This window comes from Geosmithia morbida (genome assembly GCF_012550715.1).
Source record: "Geosmithia morbida isolate 1262 chromosome Unknown scaffold_3, whole genome shotgun sequence".
In the NCBI taxonomy this organism is placed as follows: domain Eukaryota; kingdom Fungi; phylum Ascomycota; class Sordariomycetes; order Hypocreales; family Bionectriaceae; genus Geosmithia; species Geosmithia morbida.
Window position 1 is genome coordinate 339,139 of NW_023336190.1, and position 21,210 is coordinate 360,348.

At 55.9% G+C, this 21,210-nt stretch overlaps 8 protein-coding genes across 8 annotated transcripts; 5 read left to right on the top strand and 3 right to left on the bottom strand.

Moving 5' to 3' along the window:
- Positions 1–618: 618 nt before the first annotated feature.
- Positions 619–1,999, top strand: GMORB2_5052 (alpha 1,6-mannosyltransferase; the record flags this gene model as incomplete). Its single annotated transcript, XM_035467026.1, has 2 exons — positions 619–1,816; positions 1,950–1,999. The coding sequence occupies 2 exons, from the start codon at positions 619–621 to the stop codon at positions 1,997–1,999; spliced, it is 1,248 nt and encodes a 415-aa protein (XP_035323038.1).
- Positions 2,000–3,098: 1,099 nt separating this feature from the next.
- GMORB2_5053 (Acyl-CoA synthetase (AMP-forming)/AMP-acid ligase II) lies at positions 3,099–5,227 on the top strand (the record flags this gene model as incomplete). The annotated part of the gene is made up of 2 exons (XM_035467027.1): positions 3,099–3,245; positions 3,383–5,227. 2 exons carry the CDS (start codon positions 3,099–3,101, stop codon positions 5,225–5,227), a joined length of 1,992 nt encoding a protein of 663 aa, XP_035323039.1.
- A 761-nt stretch (positions 5,228–5,988) lies between these two features.
- On the bottom strand, positions 5,989–7,763 carry GMORB2_5054 (Acyl-CoA-dependent ceramide synthase; the record flags this gene model as incomplete). The annotated part of the gene is made up of 4 exons (XM_035467028.1): positions 5,989–6,597; positions 6,660–6,947; positions 7,087–7,400; positions 7,496–7,763. 4 exons carry the CDS (start codon positions 7,761–7,763, stop codon positions 5,989–5,991), a joined length of 1,479 nt encoding a protein of 492 aa, XP_035323040.1.
- Positions 7,764–10,051: 2,288 nt separating this feature from the next.
- Positions 10,052–10,903, top strand: GMORB2_5055 (uncharacterized protein; the record flags this gene model as incomplete). Its single annotated transcript, XM_035467029.1, has 1 exon — positions 10,052–10,903. One exon carries the CDS (start codon positions 10,052–10,054, stop codon positions 10,901–10,903), a length of 852 nt encoding a protein of 283 aa, XP_035323041.1.
- Positions 10,904–12,015: 1,112 nt separating this feature from the next.
- Positions 12,016–13,575, bottom strand: GMORB2_5056 (cell division control protein 11; the record flags this gene model as incomplete). The annotated part of the gene is made up of 6 exons (XM_035467030.1): positions 12,016–12,265; positions 12,350–12,817; positions 12,885–13,022; positions 13,103–13,190; positions 13,273–13,389; positions 13,503–13,575. 6 exons carry the CDS (start codon positions 13,573–13,575, stop codon positions 12,016–12,018), a joined length of 1,134 nt encoding a protein of 377 aa, XP_035323042.1.
- A 1,920-nt stretch (positions 13,576–15,495) lies between these two features.
- Positions 15,496–16,830, top strand: GMORB2_5057 (WD domain, G-beta repeat; the record flags this gene model as incomplete). The annotated part of the gene is made up of 2 exons (XM_035467031.1): positions 15,496–15,604; positions 15,800–16,830. The coding sequence occupies 2 exons, from the start codon at positions 15,496–15,498 to the stop codon at positions 16,828–16,830; spliced, it is 1,140 nt and encodes a 379-aa protein (XP_035323043.1).
- Positions 16,831–17,070: 240 nt separating this feature from the next.
- GMORB2_5058 (RNA-binding motif protein, X-linked 2) lies at positions 17,071–18,180 on the bottom strand (the record flags this gene model as incomplete). Its single annotated transcript, XM_035467032.1, has 2 exons — positions 17,071–18,055; positions 18,125–18,180. The coding sequence occupies 2 exons, from the start codon at positions 18,178–18,180 to the stop codon at positions 17,071–17,073; spliced, it is 1,041 nt and encodes a 346-aa protein (XP_035323044.1).
- Positions 18,181–19,136: 956 nt separating this feature from the next.
- GMORB2_5059 (dynein light intermediate chain 1, cytosolic) lies at positions 19,137–21,121 on the top strand (the record flags this gene model as incomplete). The annotated part of the gene is made up of 6 exons (XM_035467033.1): positions 19,137–19,275; positions 19,362–19,514; positions 19,574–19,989; positions 20,081–20,174; positions 20,237–20,874; positions 20,999–21,121. 6 exons carry the CDS (start codon positions 19,137–19,139, stop codon positions 21,119–21,121), a joined length of 1,563 nt encoding a protein of 520 aa, XP_035323045.1.
- Positions 21,122–21,210: the final 89 nt, after the last annotated feature.

Consider the following 21,210-nt stretch of genomic DNA (forward strand, 5'->3'; position numbering starts at 1 on the left):
ATGGGAGTGAAGTCCTCCGCCGAGAAACTGAATCTGAGCCGAGAACCTGAGTCCCCACAGTCTCATCTGCTCTGCAATAATATCATATATATATATATATATGATGTGTATATATAAAATATGTATATATAATATATGTATATATAATCCTCATATATCGATACCGTAATACGTCGTACACTGTAAATTGTTTCCCCTGCAGTTGTGGGGGTCCTCCTGCTTTAATTCTCACGGATTGGAGATGGCTCAGATGGGGGCTTGAACCTTCTCGACCTTGAATTCAAACTTCTTCTCTCCTCTCACTTCCCCTTCTTTTTTCCTCCTCCCCCCCCCCCCCCCCCCCCTTCGAAATCCTAGCGGATGCCTCGTCTCAACCTGCAGTGCCCCTCCGTGTCTCTCTCTTGTCTCTTTCTTGTCTCTTTCTTCTTCCTCCTTTCTTTCTTTCTTCTTCACCAATGACGTGGTAGATAGATCTGTCATCGTCCATCCTCCTTTTCCCTTCTTCCCTCTCTACCATCTCCTCTGACCTTCTTCCTTTCCCTCCTCCTTTACTCTCTCTCCAACCACAACGGGCGCCCCCGCCCCCTTTGGCGCATCGCCAACCTCCATCATTTCATCATGCTGAATTCAAGACGCGCACTCGTCGCGGCGTTATCCATACTCGCCATCTTCTTCCTCATCACGCGTTCCCAAGTCTCCTCATCAGCCGACTCCTCAACTCCATCATCCCACGACACATCGACGACGGCAGACAGCCTCCACGACGGCACCAGCAGCGGCTACAGCGACGGCCGAACTACCGACGAGAATGACGGACGACCACCCTTGAACCCTGAAGCGGCGGCGGCGGCAGGAGGAGCAGGAGGAGCAGGAGGAGCAGGAGGAGCAGGAGGAGCGGCACCGGCCAGGAACACGCCCGTCTACCAGCAGAAGCAGCAACCTCTTCAGAGGACACCGCGCAAGCCGACGTCGGACATGTCGCACCTCAGCACGGCCGACAAGCTGGCGTACGTGTACCCCTACGACGTGACGAGCAAGTTCCCGGCCTACATCTGGCAGACGTGGAAGTGGACGGCCGACGACGCCGAGTTCGAGTACGTCGAGCAGGAGGCCTCGTGGACGCAGCAGCACCCGACCTTCATCCACGAGGTGGTGACGGACCACGTGGCCGTCAAGCTGCTGCGCCTCCTGTACGCGTCGGTGCCCGAGGTCCTGGAGGCGTACGAGGCCCTGCCCCGGCCCGTCCTCAAGGCCGACTTCTTCCGCTACCTGATCCTGTACGCCCGGGGCGGCATCTACTCCGACATCGACACCTTCGCCATCCAGAGCGCCGTCAACTGGCTGCCGCCCGACGTCGCCCTCGACACCGTCGGGCTCGTCGTCGGCATCGAGGCCGACCCGGACCGCCCGGACTGGGCCGACTGGTACTCGCGCCGCATCCAGTTCTGCCAGTGGACCATCCAGGCCAAGCCCGGCCACCCGGCCCTGCGCGCCGTCATCGCCCACATCACCCGGGAGACGCTCGAGAGGAAGCGGTCCGGCAAGCTGGCCAGCTTCGTCGACAGCGACACCGTCAACCTCACCGGCCCCGCCGTCTGGACCGACGTCATCATGGACTACCTCAACGACGAGCGCTACTTTGACAGGTCCCGCTCCAGCGGCGTCATCGACTACCGCGCCTTCACCGGCATGGAGGACAGGAAGCGCATAGGCGACGTCGTCGTCCTGCCCATCACCAGCTTCTCGCCCGGCGTCGGACAGATGGGTGCCAAGGAGGACGACGATCCCATGGCTTTTGTCAAGCATTACTTTGAAGGTATGCCTATCCACCTGTCTCGTCCTTTTTTCCTTCTTTTTCTTCTCCTCTCTTCTCCTCTCTCCTTCCCCTTCTTCTCTTCTCCCTCCTTCTTCCTGTCTCCTCTATTCCGAGCCGATGCTGACCATGGCAGGAACGTGGAAACCTGAAAGCGAACGCCACATTGGTGAGCAGCGCAGCTGATTCCTACACTCCTCTCTTCCTCCTCTTCCCCGGTCCGGTCACATTATCCTCTTTAGATTTCGGTTACATTGCTACCTTTAGATTTCGGAGTATGGCGGCTGTCTTTTACTTTGCCTTGTATCAGGTCTTTTTCATGTCGGTATCTATCTTATTCTCCTCTTCTATCTTGTTGTCTTCTTCCCTCTCGTCGGGATATATATACACAACCGACCATCCCTCCACCATTTTTTCCAAGGGCCAGGAAAAGAAAAACAAAACAAAACAAAAGCAGACACATCGAAAAGCGCCATGGCTCCGTATAAGGAGGGTAAACGCCGCCATGTTAGCATAGTTACGATGTACTTTTTTTTTTGGCTTCCGATTGAGAGGGGTTGTTTCTTTTTCTTCCTTGATTCCGATTCCGATTCCGATTCTCTGTGTCATCTTTCTTCCCTTTTTTTTTCCCTCCTTGCCATAGGATTCTGGGAGAGCTGATATGGCTTCTGTTGTCTGAAAATAAGACCGAGATGAAGGCAATGGTATATGATATATACTACATCATGGTGAATGGTGATCCCACACATGAGACTAGATTAATATGAGGACGATGAGCAGTGTAAGACAGGAATCAACTTGCTCGACGGGCAGTCGACGACTGCATCCTTCAAATCATACGCACCGGCACGCCAGCAGGAGGATGACGCATGTCCCGAGCACCAATGCAAGCTCCTACCCCCCCCCCCCCAAATTCGACGGAATACATACCCGAGGCCGTATCCGTCCCATCCCCCTCCATCGTGGGGAAGAAACAAGGTTGTGCGGGGAAGAGTCAAGAATGCGGGGTGTTAGTAGTCGGCTCCCTCTTGACTATGTAATTGATTCATCATTACCAACGTACTGAAATCGAGGCCCTCGGATATCTGTCTTGGGACTTCTCCCGAGCATCCTCGGGACAGGTAGCCTTGGGTGTATTTTCTTTTCTGGGGGTTTTTTTTTTCCTCGTCAACTTTGAAAGTGTGTCTTCAGTGTCTATCCAAAACAGTGTCTTATAAGATCTCTCTCTCTCTCTCTCGCATCCATTACTCATCTTCCTTTCTCTCCTCGTAACGCAGCACACATCATGTTTCTCTCACGCATGTTGCCGTACAGGCTGGCAGCCGGGGGAGGAGTCGGTAGTGGTCTCCTCTTCAGGCACACTCGAAATCTATTCAACCAGCCTCGATGGATATCAACCCAAAATCTGAGTATACGACGTGGACCCACAACTGTAAGTCATTACTACCAGAAGAAGAGGAGAAGAAGAGGAGAAGAAGAGGAGAAGAAGTAGAGAGGAGGAAGAAGAAGAAGAAAAAGAAGAAGAAAAAGACATTCTTCACACATCAATCGCTCTGACTCTGACCACAGCCCCCCCTCTACCGAGGAACGATACCAGAACACTTCGCCTCTGTTGTATCCGAGCACGGCGACCGTCCAGCCCTGGTAGTGTGGTCGCCGGTGCCGTCCATGTCGACGGTGCGCGCCGCCGAGACGACCCTGACGTACACGCAGCTGGACGTACTCTCCAACAGGCTGGGCTCATCTCTGTCGCGGCTGGGCGTGCGCAAGGGCGACCGCGTCGCCGTCTCCCTGGGCAGCACCGTGGCCTTCACGGCCCTGACGTACGCCCTCTTCAAGCTCGGCGCCGTCCTGGTGCCGCTCAACCCGTCCTTCACAGCAGCGCAGGTCACCTCGGCGCTGCGTCACCTCGGCGCGACGGTGCTGGTGATGGGTGCCGTGACCGACCTGCCCTACCGGCCGGCCCGGGGTCGCAGCAACGAGAGCCTGCTGCAGGCAATCATCACGGACGACGGCGACGGCGACGGCGGCGTCGGCAGAGGCACGCCCTACGAACCCCCGAGCATCAGGAGCTCCGCCGTCCCCTCCCTCCGCCACGTCGTCGTCCACGACAACCGCGGAGACCACCCCGACATCCCGCACTTCCAGCTCGACCGCCGTCTGAAGCTCTACCACGATCTGGTGGAGGGGGGTGCCGCGGGCCCCGTCACGCCCTCCGCCCCGCTCGGCCCGGAGGACACGATAAACATCCAGTTCACGTCGGGCACCACCTCGGCCCCCAAGGCCGCCATGCTGTCGCACACCTCCATCCTCAACAACGGCCGCCTCATCGCACACAGGATGGTGCTGGACGCCTCGGACCGCATCGTCGTGCCCCCGCCCCTGTTCCACTGCTTCGGCTCCGTGCTGGGCCTGATGGCCACCGCCACCACGGGCGCCTCCATCCTCTTCCCCTCGCCGGCGTTCGATCCCGTCGCGTCCATGCGCATGGCCTGCCGGCACCGCGCGACGGGGCTCTACGGCGTGGCCACCATGTTTGTCGCCTATCTCGAGGCACTCGACACCCATCCTGCCTCTTCCCCCTCTCCTTCCAAGCCCACTTCGCTGGTGCCCCCCCCGAACCTGCGCAAGGGCATAGTAGCCGGCAGCAGCGTGCCCGAGTCCCTGATGCACACGGTCCAGTCCCGTCTGGGCCTGGAAGACCTGGTCATCTGCTACGGCATGACCGAGACCAGCCCCGTCTCCTGCATGACCCGTCCCTCCGACCCGCCCGAGTACCGCGCCTCCACCGTCGGCACCCCCATGCCGCACACCGCCGTCAAGATCGTCGACCCGGCCGACCGGTCAAGGATCCTCCCTCTCGGCCAGAGGGGCGAGCTCGCCGCCTCCGGATACCTGACCATGGCCGGTTACTACGGCGATCCCGTCCGCACCCGCGAGGTGCTGGTTGCCGACCAGGAAACTGGCCGAGACCCCCCCTCCATATGGATGTACTCCGGCGACGAGGCGTCCATGGACGAGGAAGGCTTCGTCAGGATAACCGGCCGCATAAAGGACCTCATCATCCGCGCGGGTGAGAACATCCACCCCCTCGATATAGAGAACTGCCTCTTCCAGATGCCGGGCGTGCACGAGGTCAGTGTGGTCGGTATACCGGATGAGAAGCTGGGTGAGGCTGTCGGCGCCTTCATCATCAAGGAGAGCAGCGGCAGCAGATGTAGCGAGATAGATGGAGAGGGGAAGAAAGAAGAGGAGATATCGGAGAGTTCGGTCAGGGACTGGGTCAGATCTCACCTCTCGTCACATATGGTGCCCAAATACATCTTTTGGGTAGACGAGTATCCCAAGACGGCCAGTGGCAAGATTCAGAAGTTCAAGCTGGCCGAGTTGGGTGCTCAGATATTGGGAGTGTAGAGGTTCCCCTCCCCCTCCCCCCCTCTCTTTTCCTCTTCCTCTTGTGATACAATCTCATCCTCATCTTCTTTGTTTGATTACTTTTACTTTTTCTTTGTAGAATCATCATGTCATAGCTCTAGGGTAGCAAGGTTTTGCCTTCGATTCATATTTACACACGCACTCTCAACAAATCCAACGTACCGGAGTTCATCAGCGCTATTCTTTTCATCTCTCCCTTTACATCTCTTCATTCGTCCGTAATGTTCTCCCCCTTTTTTTCCAGAAGCATTCATAAAGTTCGAAAGTTCGAAAACCAAGCGGCATGAAGCAAAAAGCAGAGGTTTGTGTAGAGGGGAGAATGATATAGAATGAATAAAACCGGAGACTAGCCCTCCCCTCCAGGACCCAAAAAAAAAAACATAAAAACGCCAGATCCCAAAACTTCTTTTTGTAGGTGTATTGTCGTTGTCATTGTTGTCATTGTCATTGTTGTTGTTGTTGTTGTTGTTGTTGTTGTTGTTGTGTGTGTGCGAGTGTTGTTCGTAAATGTAGTTGGAACCGTTTCTCCTCTCTCCATTCGTAGTTCCTCCACGCGGCTTGCCGGCGGGAATCGTAAAAGTCTGTGATAAAAAAGGGAAATAAAAAGAAACACTCGCGCCCCCGTTACTCATCATGTAGAAGAACCACTTCCCCAATCGACTTGATGTTTTTTTTCGTCTGCGCAAAAGAAAGAGAGGCAAGAAAAGAACAAGGGACAAAGAAACAAGGGCAAAGCAGAATCAGTCAACCTGCTTCTCGCATCCGATACGACCGAGCAGCTCCTTGCGGTCACTGTGGCCCGGTAGACTGACGCCAGAGCTGCTGGACTGAATCTTGACGCCGTGCCTGCGCTCCCAGCCCTTGAGGTCGAGAGACTCGACGCCGACGTGCTCCTCGAGAGGCTCAGCCTCCTCGTAGACGAATTCGTCCTCTTCCTCGTCCTCCTCGCCCTCGTCGTCACTGCGGGAGTCTTCGGCGCTGCCTCCACGAAGCACCTTTATGACGACGCGGACGATCAGGCTGAACCAGAAGAGGGTGATGATCTGCAGGAAGATGAGAGGTACGAGGAACATCCACTTGACGCCGTGGTCGAAGCAGACGGTGCCGTCAAACTTGTAAAAGGGCTCGACGAGGGCCGTCAGGCCGGCGGGGCGTTCAAAGGGACCCTCGAGGCCGGCGTTGGTGCCCCTGTAGCAGCCAAAGTCCATGACTCGAGGCGTGTCGGCGTATATGGACCACAGGACGGCAATGTACAAGACGTGGCGGGCCATGAGCCACGACGACACGAAGAAGACAAAGGCAATGTCGCAGAGGGTGGTGTATCCGGCGTACTTGAGGCACTTGGCGAGCTATGGAGAGATATATCAGCTTTAGTCCAGACGCAGGGGGACGCTCGTTTCGGAAAACGCACGGGAAGGAAGATGTCGACGACGTCCATGAGGACGAGAATGAGGTGGCCGACGCGAGTGTGGTGGTAGTGGTAGCAGGCCCAGATGAGACTCGAGGTGATGACGTGGTGGCTGAGCATCTGCCAGTGGTCCTTGCGGCGCTCCTCGATGTGGATGACGACGAACTGCTGTAGCCAGAAGCCCCACTGGGCGAGGATGTAGATCTTCATGAGGCCGTCGATCTCGCGTTCGGGCCAGTTGGTCCAGAGGCCATCCATGTTGAAGTAGTAGGGGGATCTGCAGTACATATACTAGGGGTGGGAGGTCAGTCAAGGCGATCGCCGGTTTCGGGGGCTGGCGGCATGTGTGCCAGGCAGGAGCAGCGCAACCTATGGGGGGCCGAGGAAGAGAGAGAGAGAGAGAGAGGAGGGGAGGGAGAGGGAGACGCACGACGCCGAGAGGCCAGAAGAAGGAGTAGTAGACGAGAAGCCAAGACTGCTCGCTGAAGCGGGTGACGCAGAAGCGCTTGGTGATGCCCTGGAACTTGGCAAAGGGTGCGAGAACGTATTCCATGGTCCAGGCGCGCAGGCCGGTGAAGGCGACGATGCTGAGGGCAAGCACGTAGGCGTCGTCGAAGCCGATGGCATATCTTCCGGTGTCGTCGTTGTAGTAGGATAGGTGGAAGAACTTGTATGTGTAGGGCCTGGCTTTGGGGATGAAGAAGTGTGCGAGAAAGAGCAAGGCGAGGAGGTTGAGAGAGAGGCCTGAGACGGATGCAGGAGTCAGTCAATTGCACCGGGCCCGAGATGAGAAGACGGGAGGGGAAAGAGGGAGGAGGAGAAGGAGGGTGCGGATATACCGATCTGGTTCTCGACAAACCACTGAGCCAGCAGCTTCCCGGTACTCCTGTCCTTGCGCTTGAGCTTCCTGACGAGGACGACGTTGCTGCTGGGGGTCTGCATGTACAGAGGCCCGTTCATGCTAGAGCCGGGTCTGAGCTGGGGACGAGCGGCAGCCTTGGCGGCGACGACGGGATCATGGGGAGCCCTGGTAGGAGGAGTCTCGGGAGTGGGCGCCTGGTCCTGTTCGAGAATGGGCGGCGAGGGCCCCGGATCCGAGTCGGCCATTGTGTGTATATTCGTGCCTGCGCGAGTGGGTCGATCGGATAGGAGGAGGAGGAGGAAGAGGAATTGTTGTTGAGGGGATAGTTCCTCCTTAAACAGAAGGTGGGAGGAAAAAGAAGTTTAGGTTAAGGAAACGTCTCGAGAGCTGCGCGGACGCTAGGAAGAGATTGACACGGAAAAAAAAAAAGGGGTGGGGGGGGGGAGAGAAGTCAGTGATTGCCCAAAGAGAAGAAGTTGAAAAAAGATGACAGGGATTGAGAATTGGCCGAGCGAGCGTCTGCGAACTTGGAAAACAAGCAATAAAATAAGGGGAAAAAAAGAGAAAGAAGAAGAAACAAGCGACCGGGGTGGGTTTTGGTTCTTCGTTCAGGAGAGGATTGACGAGGAGGGGGAGAGGGAGAGTGGAGGAGGGATTGGGAAGGGGAACGAGGGAAGGAAGGTGGTTTGTTGTCGACAGAATAGCAAAAAGGCCCGTGGGGCAGAGAGAGATCTATCTGGCGGTGGGAGGACGAGAGAGGGAGAGTTACGAGTACGAGCACGTAGTATCACTATCACTACTACGCTACGAGTACCGCGACCAAGGCACGAGAGACCTACGGGTACCTTGGGAGCGGGGATGCAGCGTAGTAGGTATGGAGTAGGAGGATGGAGAAAGAGAGGGGGGGTGATGGTGCCATGTGTGTGTACGAGAAATGTATACGGAGCAATGCAAAACACATGAAGTGGTGGTGTCTTGTCGATGTGGGAATGCATGCGGGTGCTGCTCCTGGTAATACCTGCTGCAATTGATATGACAGTATTGGTCTATCCCACCCGACACGGCATGCGAGCCTGCATCCGATCTGGTCAGTTTAAGATACCTCTCGTGCCATCAGCCTGTTATGACCATCGCAACTACTCCGTACGAGCACTCCCGCCAAGATACACGTACGAGTAAGAGCTGTGTAGACTGCCGTCGTTCCTGTTGACCTGGAGGCTGAGGAGCAGACCTTGGGGCTGGTGGTGGACCTGCTTTGACTCGTACATGGAGCATCTGCAGCTAGGTACCTCATACACGTAGCCGCGCCAAGATCATCGCTGCTGGCTACCTGCTATTCAAGTACCGGTAGCCTACTCAGCAACGTATCAGCGGCCTCCTATTAATCGCGTGTGTACTCCGTAGGAGATTCCAGTACGGAGTGCATGCCGATTACTAGCATACAAGTCTACGAGCACTCCGACGCAGTGTGTGTGTGACGCTGCCTACTAGCGGCCTGCTCTTGGACGCCAGAGAGGTGATGGGTTCTAGCGCCCCCAATCCCTGATGCCTTGCATTGCCAGAAATCAATCCACACACACACATATATATATATATATGTAATCTGTACGGATAGTATCCGTACAGTCAAATAGGTCTATAACGATCATGTCATATAATGATGTATTACCAACAAAATCGTTGAATCCCAGCATCTTGGTGGGTTTTCCCACCACAAAAAAAAAAAAAAAGAAGAGAGAGAGAGAGAGAGATCTGGCGGTATCCCCGATCATCCTGCAATTTATGTTAGTCAGCCACCAAAATCGCTACGATCAGTAGCAGTCTCACGCCAGATGCCCCCTTTTCTTCTCCTCTTCCTCTCAACATCGTTACGACACGTAAAACAAATCACATTGCTCGATCTTAGAAAGCACATACGTACACGTAGTATGTCGTATATGACGAGTCCCCTCTATCGTCCGAATATAACACTAATATCTTAAATGCTCTAGCTACGCGCTATTATGTCTTCTTTGAATTTATGAGTAGTTGACTGCGGACGCAGTGTAAAAAAGGTATATGATACGACCCACACGTCCAATACAGCTTAGCTACGATGTCTCAAAATCGTTAAAATCAGGTGTGAAAGTCTTCTCGGTATAGGCCTATCCGACTGTGCATGCACAGAGTATTGATCGTATCTGTACTAGCAGCGTGGCAATAATACCACTAGCAGCAATTCGATACTATTCTATGGATACGAGAGTACGAGTACTAACCAGCACCGAGGGAAGCTTCTATAAGCCAATTAGTCATCCACGTGTCCCAAAACTCGAATCCCGTGACAGCATCACGTCACGCCAAAGAAAAGAAAAAAGCCGCCGCCACTGCATTCTGATCACCAACTTGCCATCAACTCATCAACCCCCCCATCAACAGCGGCTCGACAGCTCCAAAAAAAAAAAGAATTGAAACGTCTTCCCTCCCACCCCCGGGACCACCAAAGACAAGCGTACATTATACGGGAACCTACACACGCATCAATCTCGACAAGATGTCGTCGGTCAAGTACCAGCGCGCCCCGCAGGACGAGCCAGCAGACGATGAATACTCCCAGGCACCCCCCGCCTACCAGGCGGGCCCTACATCCGCGGCCGCGGCCGCTGCGCGCCACGACGAGACGCAGCACCTGTTCGGCGCGCCCCGCAGCAGCGAGGACAACCTCCCCGACGACTTCAAGTTTGGCGGCTCCGTGGCCGAGGCGACGGTGGACATCCGCAACCAGTTCGTGCGCAAGGTGTACACGATCCTGACGCTGCAGCTGATCGCCACCGGGGCCGTGAGCGGCCTGACCTTCTGGAGCGAGGGCTACAAGGCCTGGATCCAGTCGCACCCGGGCGTCGTGTGGCTCTCGCTCATCGGGTCCATGGCCTTCCTCGGCCTCACCTGGTGGAAGCGCAAGTCGTACCCGACCAACCTGCTCTTCCTGTCGGGCTTCACCTTCGCCGAGGCCTACAGCGTCTCCGTCATCGTCTCCTTCTACAAGGCCTCGGTCGTCCTGCACGCCGTGTTTCTCACCGCCGCCATCTTCATCTTCCTCACCCTCTTCGCCTGCCAGACAAAGTACGACTTCACCTCCTGGATGCCCTACCTCTTCGGCGCCCTGTGGGGGCTCGTCATGTTCGGCTTCATGGCCATCTTCCTCCCCTACAGCTCCACCGCCGAGCTCATCTACGGCGGCCTCGGAGCCCTCGTCTTCTCCGCCTACGTCCTCGTCGACACCCAGATGGTCCTGCGCAAGCACCACGTCGAGGAAGAGATTGCCGCCGCCATCAGCCTCTACCTCGACATCATCAACCTGTTCCTGTCTATCCTGCGCATCCTCAACAGCCAGTCTGACAACTAATTCAGCTAATTCATCTTCCCCCTCCCCTCCACCCCCCCACCTTTCCCAACCTTGCCTTTTTTTCTCCCCTTTCCTTCGTTCTTCTTTTCTCATTGTTCATTCTTGGAAAATCTTCCTCGGGGGGTTGTCATACTCTCAACTAATACGTAACGGGTTTCACCATCCGCTCTTCTTTCCACCTTTCCTTTGCAGTTTAGTTTGACTATAGGGGTGTTTTGATAATTATAATACTATAATTCCTCTTGACGTTGTTCCCTCGTGACCTGGCCTTGGTTCTTCAACACTCTTCTTCTCCCTGGCCTTTCTCTGATATGTCTCGCGCAGCAGTGCTGATTACTACTACTACTGGTATATCAATCAACCGTTTTCACTGCTCTCCAATCATCCCACGACGTGTGGTGGTGTAGAGAAGGAAAGCAAAAGAACAGAGACTTCTATAATGTCCGCATTGGAGGACCACGATAGCGTAGTACTTGGGGGGAAGATGAGAACAGAGAGATGAGGCATGGTATCCTCATCAGCATCAGGTATACAGCTTGGACATGGGATGTCCGCTGGCCAACCAAAGTCACGGTTCTACCCCTCTGTATAAGAAACCTACGCCCACCCTTCCCCACCACCCGAGACCGTCCTTGAACTACTTCAATGCTCCCCCACCTTCATTCATCACGCAGAGTCCATTCTTTGCTTCAAAACATGGTGTCTCCATTAATGTCTGTCGACAATACAGCTCTTCTTTGATATTTTTCGAGTTGTAGTGTTGAAGGGGACTCGCGCGTGCGTGCTGAGAAGAAAGAAGAAAGGGGTAAGAGAAAATAAATAAAAGGAAGGAAAAACAATATAAATAAATAAAAAATAAGGGAATCAGAGAAAAATTTAAAAACTTCGGCGTTCTGTGACACGATGACAGGGGATATTTTCTTTTTTTCCTCTTCTTCGTTTCGTCTTCTCTCACATCTTCCTTTCAAGAGAAGAGAAAAAAAAAACCAACGCCCATTAAGACCAAGGCCCACCCTTCTTTTGCGGATACCGTAGAATGTTCCTAGAGTAGTACTCGTAGTAGTATTTTCTTTTGTGTTGTCGGGGGAAAAAAAAAACAAGATACGGTTGTTTTACTCTTGAGCACCGTTAGCATCGCCACCGGCAGCCGAGGCCTCGTGGGCCGAAGCTTCGCGCTGCATGCGGGCCTCGATCTCGCGCAGTTGGGATTCGCGGGCCAGGAGCTCCTGGCGCTTGTCGTTGATCTCGCGCTGGACCTTGAGTTCGACCTCGCGCAGCTTCTCTTCCTCCCTGCGGAGCTGCTCCTCCTTGAGGCGGACGGACTGGGAAGCCAGATCCTCGGGGTTCATCGAGCTGTCGCGACTACTAGCGTTAGTACTTGGCGCCTACCCTCTAAGGGGGGAGAGGGGGGGGGGTCAAGGGTTTTTGATGCCCTGCTGAACTCACGCTCCGTTGGGGCCGTCAACGCTCTTGGAGAGCTTCTCGGTACGGTAGTTCTCGTAGAGGAAGTCGTGGGTGATTTCCTTGAGATCGGCAAGGTGGCTGTGGAGGAGGGCCGAACGAATGGCGAGGAAGTCCGAGTGGCGAGGGTTGTCGACCTCGACGACACCCCAGGGATACTGACGGGCACGGACCTTGCGGCCACCAATCTCGACAACTTCCTCGGAGCCGACAATGGCAAAGGGCATCAGGCCCCTGAGCTCGGCGTTCTCCTCCACGGTGTCCTCGTCGTCCTCTTCGATGTCGTAGGGGAAGTTGTAGACGGGGATACGGTAGTGCTCGATGTCCTCCATCACGAGCTTCTTCGACTCGGCCAGCTCAGCGGGGGTGAGCGAGTCGGCACGGCCGATGACGGGGATGACGTTGACACGGGGCGCCAGGCGCTTCATCAGCTCAATATCCAGCTCGCGGAGACTGTCGAGGGATCATATGTCAGCGGGTGCGTATCGACCTGGACTTCCTCGTCTTGTCAGTATCTTACCCGTGGCCGGTAGGCGTGATGAAGTAGAGCATGGCATGGACACGGTTGTCCCTGAAGCGAGGGTTACGCTTGATACGAGACTCCTCGGCGAGAATGTCATCATATTGTCTCTCGAGGTAACCGACAATCTCGGAAAAGCTGTGCAGGACGCTGTCAGTCATCCGTCTTGGGGGGGGGGAAACGACAGTTGGTAAAAAACGAAAGGGATGTTCACGTACCTGGCCTCGTTGTCGATCTGGTCACCGAATCCGGGGGTGTCGACAATGGTCAGGGAGATGCGAGTGCCCTCCTCATCGAGCTCAAGCTCTGCGGAGATCCGTTAGCGAGGAGCTCCCCCCCCCCCCCACGACAGATGGATAGACTGCATGTCCAATGAAGAGATACGTACCGACAGTGACGGGCTTGATCTTGACACCGTCCTCGACGTGGGCATCCGTCGAGTCATCGGCGTCCTTGTGCTGGAGGACGTCCTTGCTGCAGAGGGTGTTGACAAAGGTTGTCCGGCCTATTCGACAACGTGTAAGCTTCGTGATTGATTCGTGAAAGGAGGGAAGCCAGGCCGGGGGCACGAGACGAGCCGCGCATGGAGCATCGGTGAGGGGGGTTCGCGCATCGTACCAGTTCCAGAAGCACCGCAGACCATCAGGCAGAACTGGATACCCTTCTTGACGTTCTTCTTCCGGCGGATCATCTTCTATAGTTTTCGGAGACAAACGGATGGATTAGCGATATGACGGCGCACCACGGGTGAGGGGAATACGCATGCATGTTGACGGCGTGAAGGTCTGAATGGGGATTCGCTTTCAGGGAGACGTACAGTGGCAGAAGACATGACGGCGAGGAGGGAGGGGTGACGATTAGGGAATTAGGAGTAGCAAAGGTAGCAGATTGGGGGGGGGGGCTTAGAAGAGAAGTAGTAGACCGTGATACCACGAAACAAGAGATTTTTGCTTCGAGTCAGACACGAGACGGGGGGGAAGCGTCGCGAGATGGGGGTCTGGCGGTGGTGTGGTGGTTGGTGCAGAGGGCAGCTACAGTAAAGGAGAAGACTGCTCAAGGCGCTCAGGGTGATCACTCTCTGTCTCTCTCTCTCTCTCTCTCTCAATTCCTAGCATTTGGCTAGAGCGGGGAGGGCCCAGGGACGGGATGTAATTTCAGGCCAGTCGGTGGCTTGTGATTGGCTCTCTTCCGGTCGACGGCGCTCAACTCAGGGGCCGGGGGAGACATTCAGAGGGGGGACCTAGACTGGACTAACGAGGGGGACAACACAGAGGGCCAGACATAGCTTCTACAGCAATCAGCCATACCTAGACAAACCTAGACAGGCGGCCTTTGACACCTAATCCGTACAGATTTACATTGCACACAATATACGAGCAGGCTCTACCAGGGCAGTTGAGTGCACTAGCGAGACAAGGACCTAGGCTGACCCAGATGGGACCCATCCATCCATGGACCGTCCCTCCCTCCTAAATCCTTCTGATAATACCCCTATCCCCTCCATGCACCATCGTACGCTACAGCACTGTGGTCAACTAGTGTAGTTCCCCTGAGCCACTACAGATGATAGTTTTACTGCTTGTACCCGTGCTTATGGATATCAGTAATATGACTGCACGTATCATGAACATGTAATCTGTACTATCCAGGTGGCTGTCCTGCTCTGCTCCGTTACGTTGCTCTCCATCTCTCTCTCTCAACGTTTTGGCCCACAGAACGCTGGCTTGACCGCCTAGTTCCCCTTGCCAAGGCTCTCAAATTTCCACGACCCGGCCCGGTAGTTCTTCGGTCTACGCTCCGTACTACATTACAGGTTACATACCTCGTAGCAGAGAAGGAGAGTAAACATCACGTGAAACATCTGGTCTCAAGCATCTCAAGTTGAGCCACATGCCCAAGCCACACTAGGACTGGCAATACCCCATGTTTATTATTACCTAGTATACTGTATCAGTACCTAAACAACTGCACAAAGCTGTCATTGTTTGCTAGCTTCGGCTGGCCAGGCGACCCCGGTGCCGACAGCATACGGGCGTAACAACGACAAGCAGATGGAAGGTGTCACCTGGTATCCGTGTCAGAAGCCTACGACCATTAGCAGCAGTTTAGACACTCCGTTTCTGCCGCCATAATCAGTCCACCGTACCAACTGCTACTGCCTATTGCCTACGACTACCACTACGGGTACTGCGACTTGTTTGCTTACCTGAGAACTGACCGTGTAACGGTGGTGGATTGATACCTACTACCTATTGATCTACATACAGACTACAACCCTCTCGTCGCCTCCGCAGCCCCGCCGTCGGTCGGTCTACTCCGCAACAACCCGGCCCCAAACATCTTCCCCCCCCCCCCCCCCAACCTTGAAGCATCTTCTGCATTTCATCATCGTTGCACCACAACAGCCAATTCATCCGTGTATCGGTGTGCTCCCACAATACCTGCAGCCGCTGGTGACTCCCCTCCCTCCGCAAGGGCCTCGCGCCCCTCCTCGATGATGTTCTAGTGCAGGGCTCACCTTCTCTGCTACAACACCCAGCTCGCCACACGTCATCACTACCCTGGACGGGGCTCACTTCCACGGGAGAGCTTGCCGCTTTTTATATGCAGGATGAATGTCCGCAGGCCCATTGAGACGTGGACGCCGGCATCGGTACTATCCGTGTCGTTCAACAGCGATGCGAGCTGTTTCAGCATCGGACTCGAATCCGGCATATCCAGTATGGGAGGGGAACTCGTCATCAACCCTTCTTGCCCATCTTAGGCAACGCCGCTGACCATTGCACACTACGCAGTCTACCACACAAGACCCTGTCTGCTCAAGGCATCGAGAGGTGAGAGAGAGGGAGGGATAGAGAGCGCTCGCCGACTCAAGGACGATCATGCAAGCTAATACCCGTGTGCTTACCCTCAAGACTTCAACGCGGGCATAGGTCTGGTGCAGATGATGGGAACATCAAACTACCTCGCCCTGGTGGGAGGCGGCAAGTCGCCCAAGTTTGCGACGAACAAGGCCGTGATATGGGATGACCTGAAGGGCAAGGTGGCCTTGGAGATCACGACCCTGACAGCCGTGCGGGGCATCCAGCTGAGCCGTGAGCGCATCGTGGTGGTGCTCCAGAACAGCGTGCGCGTCTACTCCTTCGGCAAGCCCCCGGACCTGCTTCACGTCTATGAGACGGCCGACAACCACCATGGCCTGTGCCGCCTGTCGGACAGGCAGGTCGTCTTCCCCGGCCGCACGGCCGGCCACGTCCAGATCGTCGAGCTGAGCACGGGCAGCGTGAGCATCATCCCCGCCCACTCGTCGGCCCTGCGCGCCATGCAGCTTAGCCCGGACGGCGAGCTGCTCGCCACCGCCAGCGAGACGGGCACCCTAGTCCGCATCTACTCGACGGGCAACTGCGCCAAGGTCGCCGAGCTCCGCCGCGGCATCGACCCGGCCTCCATCTTCTCGCTCGCCTTCTCCCCCTCCAGCACCATGCTCGCCTGCACCTCGGACAAGGCGACCCTGCACATTTTCGACGTGCCGCATCCGCGCAAGGCCAACGCTTTTCGCCGCGTGACCCCCGTCGGCGTCGGTGGCGGCGGACCTTCTTCGACGGCGGCTTCGGCCGCCTCGGACCCTTCTGCCGATGGCAAGTGGGGGATCCTGAGCAGGATTCCCATGATGCCCCGCGTCTTCTCCGACGTCTACTCCTTCGCCACCGCGCCCTTTGAGGCTGGCGACGACTCGATGATTGGCGGTATACCATTCTCGGAGACCACGGTGCTGGGCACGTCCAGGCCGCCCAAGGGCGTCATCGGTTGGATATCAGATGACTCCCTCATCGTCCTCGGCGCCGGCCAGGACGCTCGGTGGGAGAAGTACATCATTGTCGACGGGGACGACGGCAAGAGACACTGCATCCGCGAGGGATGGAAACGGTACCACGGTAACACTTAGCTGCCGTGTCCACCCCCCCTTCTCTCTCTCTTCCTGCATCGTTTAGGAGTACCTTGATTTCAGGCGTTAGGGTAGGATAGGGGGAAGCTGGCAACGACCCAGAAATATAACGACATCTATTGTGCGAGTTTTTTTTGTTTTTTCTTCTTCTTTTGCTATTCTGACGCGGGGGTATCGGAGTTTTTTTTCTTCACTTCTTCTCTCCACGTGCCATCAAGATAGATGAGACTATTGCTACTTTTATGCTGGAGAACGACTCCTAGTGGTCCTGCGTCTCGACTTTCTCGACTCGTCTTGGCTGTCATCTCCGTGTCGTCGCCTGCGTGACTCTCGGCCGTCATGACGTCGACTGCTGCCTGCATCATCGTCCCGGCGACGTGTCGGCCGCCTTTCTTCATCGTCATCGTGGCGACGACGTCTCCTGTCTGCATCTCTCGAGTCGTCCCTGTGACGATGACGCTCCCCATCGTCCCCATCTCTGCGTGATGACCTGTGGTTATGGCGGCGTGACTCTCCATCGTCATCCTCCCTCGTGGACCGGTGCGGACGGCGTCCCTCATCATGATAACCCCTCCTTGACCTGTGTGACCGTTCGTTGCTGTCGTCGTCGTCCTCATCCACTCTCCTGGACCGGTGCGACCGGTGATGTCGGTGTCGGTGACTGCTGTGCCTGTCCTTCTTGCTGTCCAGCCTGCGCCTCGCCTCGTCAACCTCCTTCTTCTTCTCCTCGATGAGGTAACTCTTCATGGGATCGTCGTCATCGTGCTCGGCTATAAGCAGGGCCAGCTCCTTCTCCTCCGGCAGCTGCGGCCTCCGCTCCTGCTCTTCCTCCTCCGATTCGTCCCTGTCGTCGTCGGTATCGTTGGTGTTGCCACTACCCTTCTCCCTCTTCATGATGTCTTCCCAGCCGACCTTGAACTCCTCCGGGTCCTCATCGTCGCGGGCCTTGTACCGTGCGTGGTCGACGCGGACGAGGCGGCCGCTGATTTCCGCGCCGCCCAGGTTGTCGACGGCCAGGTCGGTGCTGCGCTGGTCCTCGTACTTGAGCCAGCCGAAGCCTTTGGACTTGCCCGTCTCCTTGTCGCGCGCCAGCTTGAGGAAAGTCGGCTCGCCGAATTGTGAGAAGATGGTGATGACGTCTCCCTCGGACAGCTCGTATGGCAGGCCGCCAAAGTAGACGTAGGCTGTGTCGCGGTAGTCGACGTGCCAAGAGGCGTTGGGGGAGCTGTGGAAGGGAAGGAAGAGGTTAGCGACCTCGGGGTTGGGGAATAATTAGGGGAAGACGGGTACGTACATCCCGTTCTCAATCTCCTTTTGGTTCAATGCCTGAATGGCGCGAATTTGATTCATCTTGGGAGCGGCTGCTTGTGAGTTGTACGGAAAGAAGAAAGGCAAGAAAAGAAAAAGAAGAAAAGGTTGAAGAGCTACTTGCCGTTGCCAAGTTGGAACAAGGAAAAAGACCCAGTTGACGATTGCTTGATTGGTCCGTGACTCAGGCTACGACGTCCATATTTAGAGAGGCACGGAATATTGAGCACCGTAGGGAGTCTGTCACGCAACAAAAACAGACAAAAAAAAGAACATCGGAATTTCTCGGTGAGAAGCCTTGATCATCTTGGATCGGCTTAATATTCGATTGTATCAAGTCCTGATGTTGCGCTTGCGACTCTCATTGATCCGCATTGCAGGGTATAGAACGCGGGTCAACATCCGGGCCGACGCGACTGACAATTTACTGATGGAGTATTATTACGGCACTAGCACTCCTTTGCTCGTTACCAAAGGTCGGTCTCCCCAGAGTGGCAGACAGACTGACAGAGAGAGAGAGAGAGAGAGAAAGGGTACGTACCTCTCTTGTCCCCAGCACTCATTTACTCCAAGGGGAACAACGTCTCACGTCGGCTTTCTTTAACTGCTGCACGTATAGACGACCACCACCACCACCACCATCACCAAAAAAAAAAAGAATCGACGCTCCCCCCTCCTCCCCCTCCCCTCCTTGGTCGAAATATTTCCGGGAATTCGAACCAAAAGAACGACAATTGACCATCCGGGCAACGGGAATCATGCTATCGCGTCTTCTCCGAGCTTAGCTTGCAGCCCGAATCAACCGCCCTCTCTTTCGAACGAGACGCGTTTCCCCTTTGGCCCTTGCAGGGTCTAGCAGGCGCAGAAGACACAACAGGCCGCAAGCCTATGACCCGACAACACTGATCTACCGGCATCTGCTCCTCTCCGGAAAACAGACACTGCCATCGCAGCTTCCTAGTGGGGGAACGAATAGCCGTCAAAGGCGTCAGCCAGCCATGGACGCCGCCGCCACAACCCGCGGGTCAGGAGATGCGGATGGGCGCAATGGCGAGCAGAAGAAAAACCTGTGGACTTCTATGCTCGAGTCCGTCTCGAGCGGAAAGCGGCTGCCCGAGAAGAACCTTCTCGTCCTCGGTATGGAAGCATCAGAACCCCGGAAGCGCAGGAGGGGGAATGAAGTGTCATGTATACCGGTAGTACTAACGCTGCCGCAACCACAGGGGGCACTCCCGAGACGCAACGCGAATTTCTCGAATCACTATCCGCCTCGGAGTCGTCGAAACGTAATATTGACCGGAACAAGTCCCCCCCCATAGCGAACAGCTTCGCCCTGGGCTATACATACTATGACGTCCTAGACGCCGATCAAGACGGTGGGTTCCCCCTCTCCCCCCTCTCCCCCTCTCCCTGCGTGACCATGTCCCCCGTCAAGACGCTGACAAGGGCCCGATATCAGATACCCTCGCACGCGTCTCGCTATACCTCCTGTCCCAGCCCTCGGACAAGTTCGCATCCCTCGTCGCCCCCCTCCTCACCCCCGAAGCCATAGACCACACGGCCCTGGTGATACTTCTCGACTGGGCCCAGCCTCACCTCTGGCTCCGCCAGATATGCCAGTGGGTCAGGTTCTTCCGTTCCGTCACCAGGCAGCTGGGCGACGAGGAGCGCTTCAAGATGGGTGAGGTCATGGAGGCCTGGAAGTCACGCGGTCGCGGGGGTTCCTCTGTCAACCTCGACGGCACGCCCTCCGCCACGGCCGCCTCGGGAGACGGCGATAGCTCCTTGCCTCTGGGGCCGGGAGAATGGTCGGATGCTCTGGGTCTTCCCCTGTGTGTTGTCTGTCAGAACGTGAGTTGGATGGCCCGAGAGAAATCCAAAGGAAGAGGAGACTGCTTGCAGGAACGAGACTATTGACTGACACCCATGTTTGCAACCACAGGCGCAACGAATCGAGGTTCTGGAAAAGACTCACAATTGGAAGGAGCCCGACTTTGACACGGTCCTACAGTACCTGCGAACAATCCTTCTGAGGCGTACGTCCTCYCSCMCMCCCMAWCTCTTCTGCACCCTTGAGCGTGCTGACATGCAATACTAGATGGCGCTTCGTTGATATACACCTCCCAGCACGCCGCCTCTCAAGCCCCGTCGCTAGTCCACTCAACCTTGGGCATCACATCCCTCCTGAAGCGCCAACCGCTCAAGCACAACGTCATCGACCGCGACAAGATTGTCGTGCCGCCCAACTGGGACTCGTGGGGCAAGATCCGCGTGCTGGGCGGCGACTTCGAGGCCGAGGCCGTCTCCCAGGGTTGGGAGGAGGATATCGACGAACACCTCGGCTCCTCGGGCCCCTGCAGCATGGAGACGCTCGAGCAGAACCGCCGCGTGGCCGGCGAGACGGCCGAGCCCATCCAGACCGAGAGCGCCATCGCCCGCTACGAGGACTGGTGCCAGGAGCCAGGCAGCAGCGGTGGACTGGCCGTCGTCGAGAACGTCATGAACGAGGCCGACGTCGCCGTCCACAGCGACGACACCCAGGACTTCCTCGAGGGCCAGCTCAAGATCCTCGAGGCCTTCAAGGCCAAGGCCGCCCCTGAAAAGTCTTCTGCCGCCGCCCTCGCCGCCGCTGCCGTCGTCTCGGACCGTGAACACATCAGTGAACACATCGGTCCCGTCCAGTTCAACGTCGGTGGTATCCACGTAGATGCCGATGACATGCTGCAGCGTATCAAGGTACGAACTCTCTCTTATCTGTCTTGTTGTATCTTTCTGTTTCCCTCTCGAGAACCCAAAAAAAAAAACTTCTTCTCTGATCATACTCCTCTCCTTTACGTCGATGCTGACGACCAACTCACAGGATCGCAACGCATACTCGTCCCCCGAACCTACTGCCGAAACAGAACCCACCGTCCCAGGCGTCACGGAGAAATATGACAATGAGCAGCTCACAAACTTTTTTAACAACCTGATCAACAGGTAAAAAGAAAAAAAGGAGAATATAAAACTTGAAAAAAAACCCGCTTCTTGTTCCATATTTTTTTCTCTCTATCCCTCTACTTCCTCATTTGT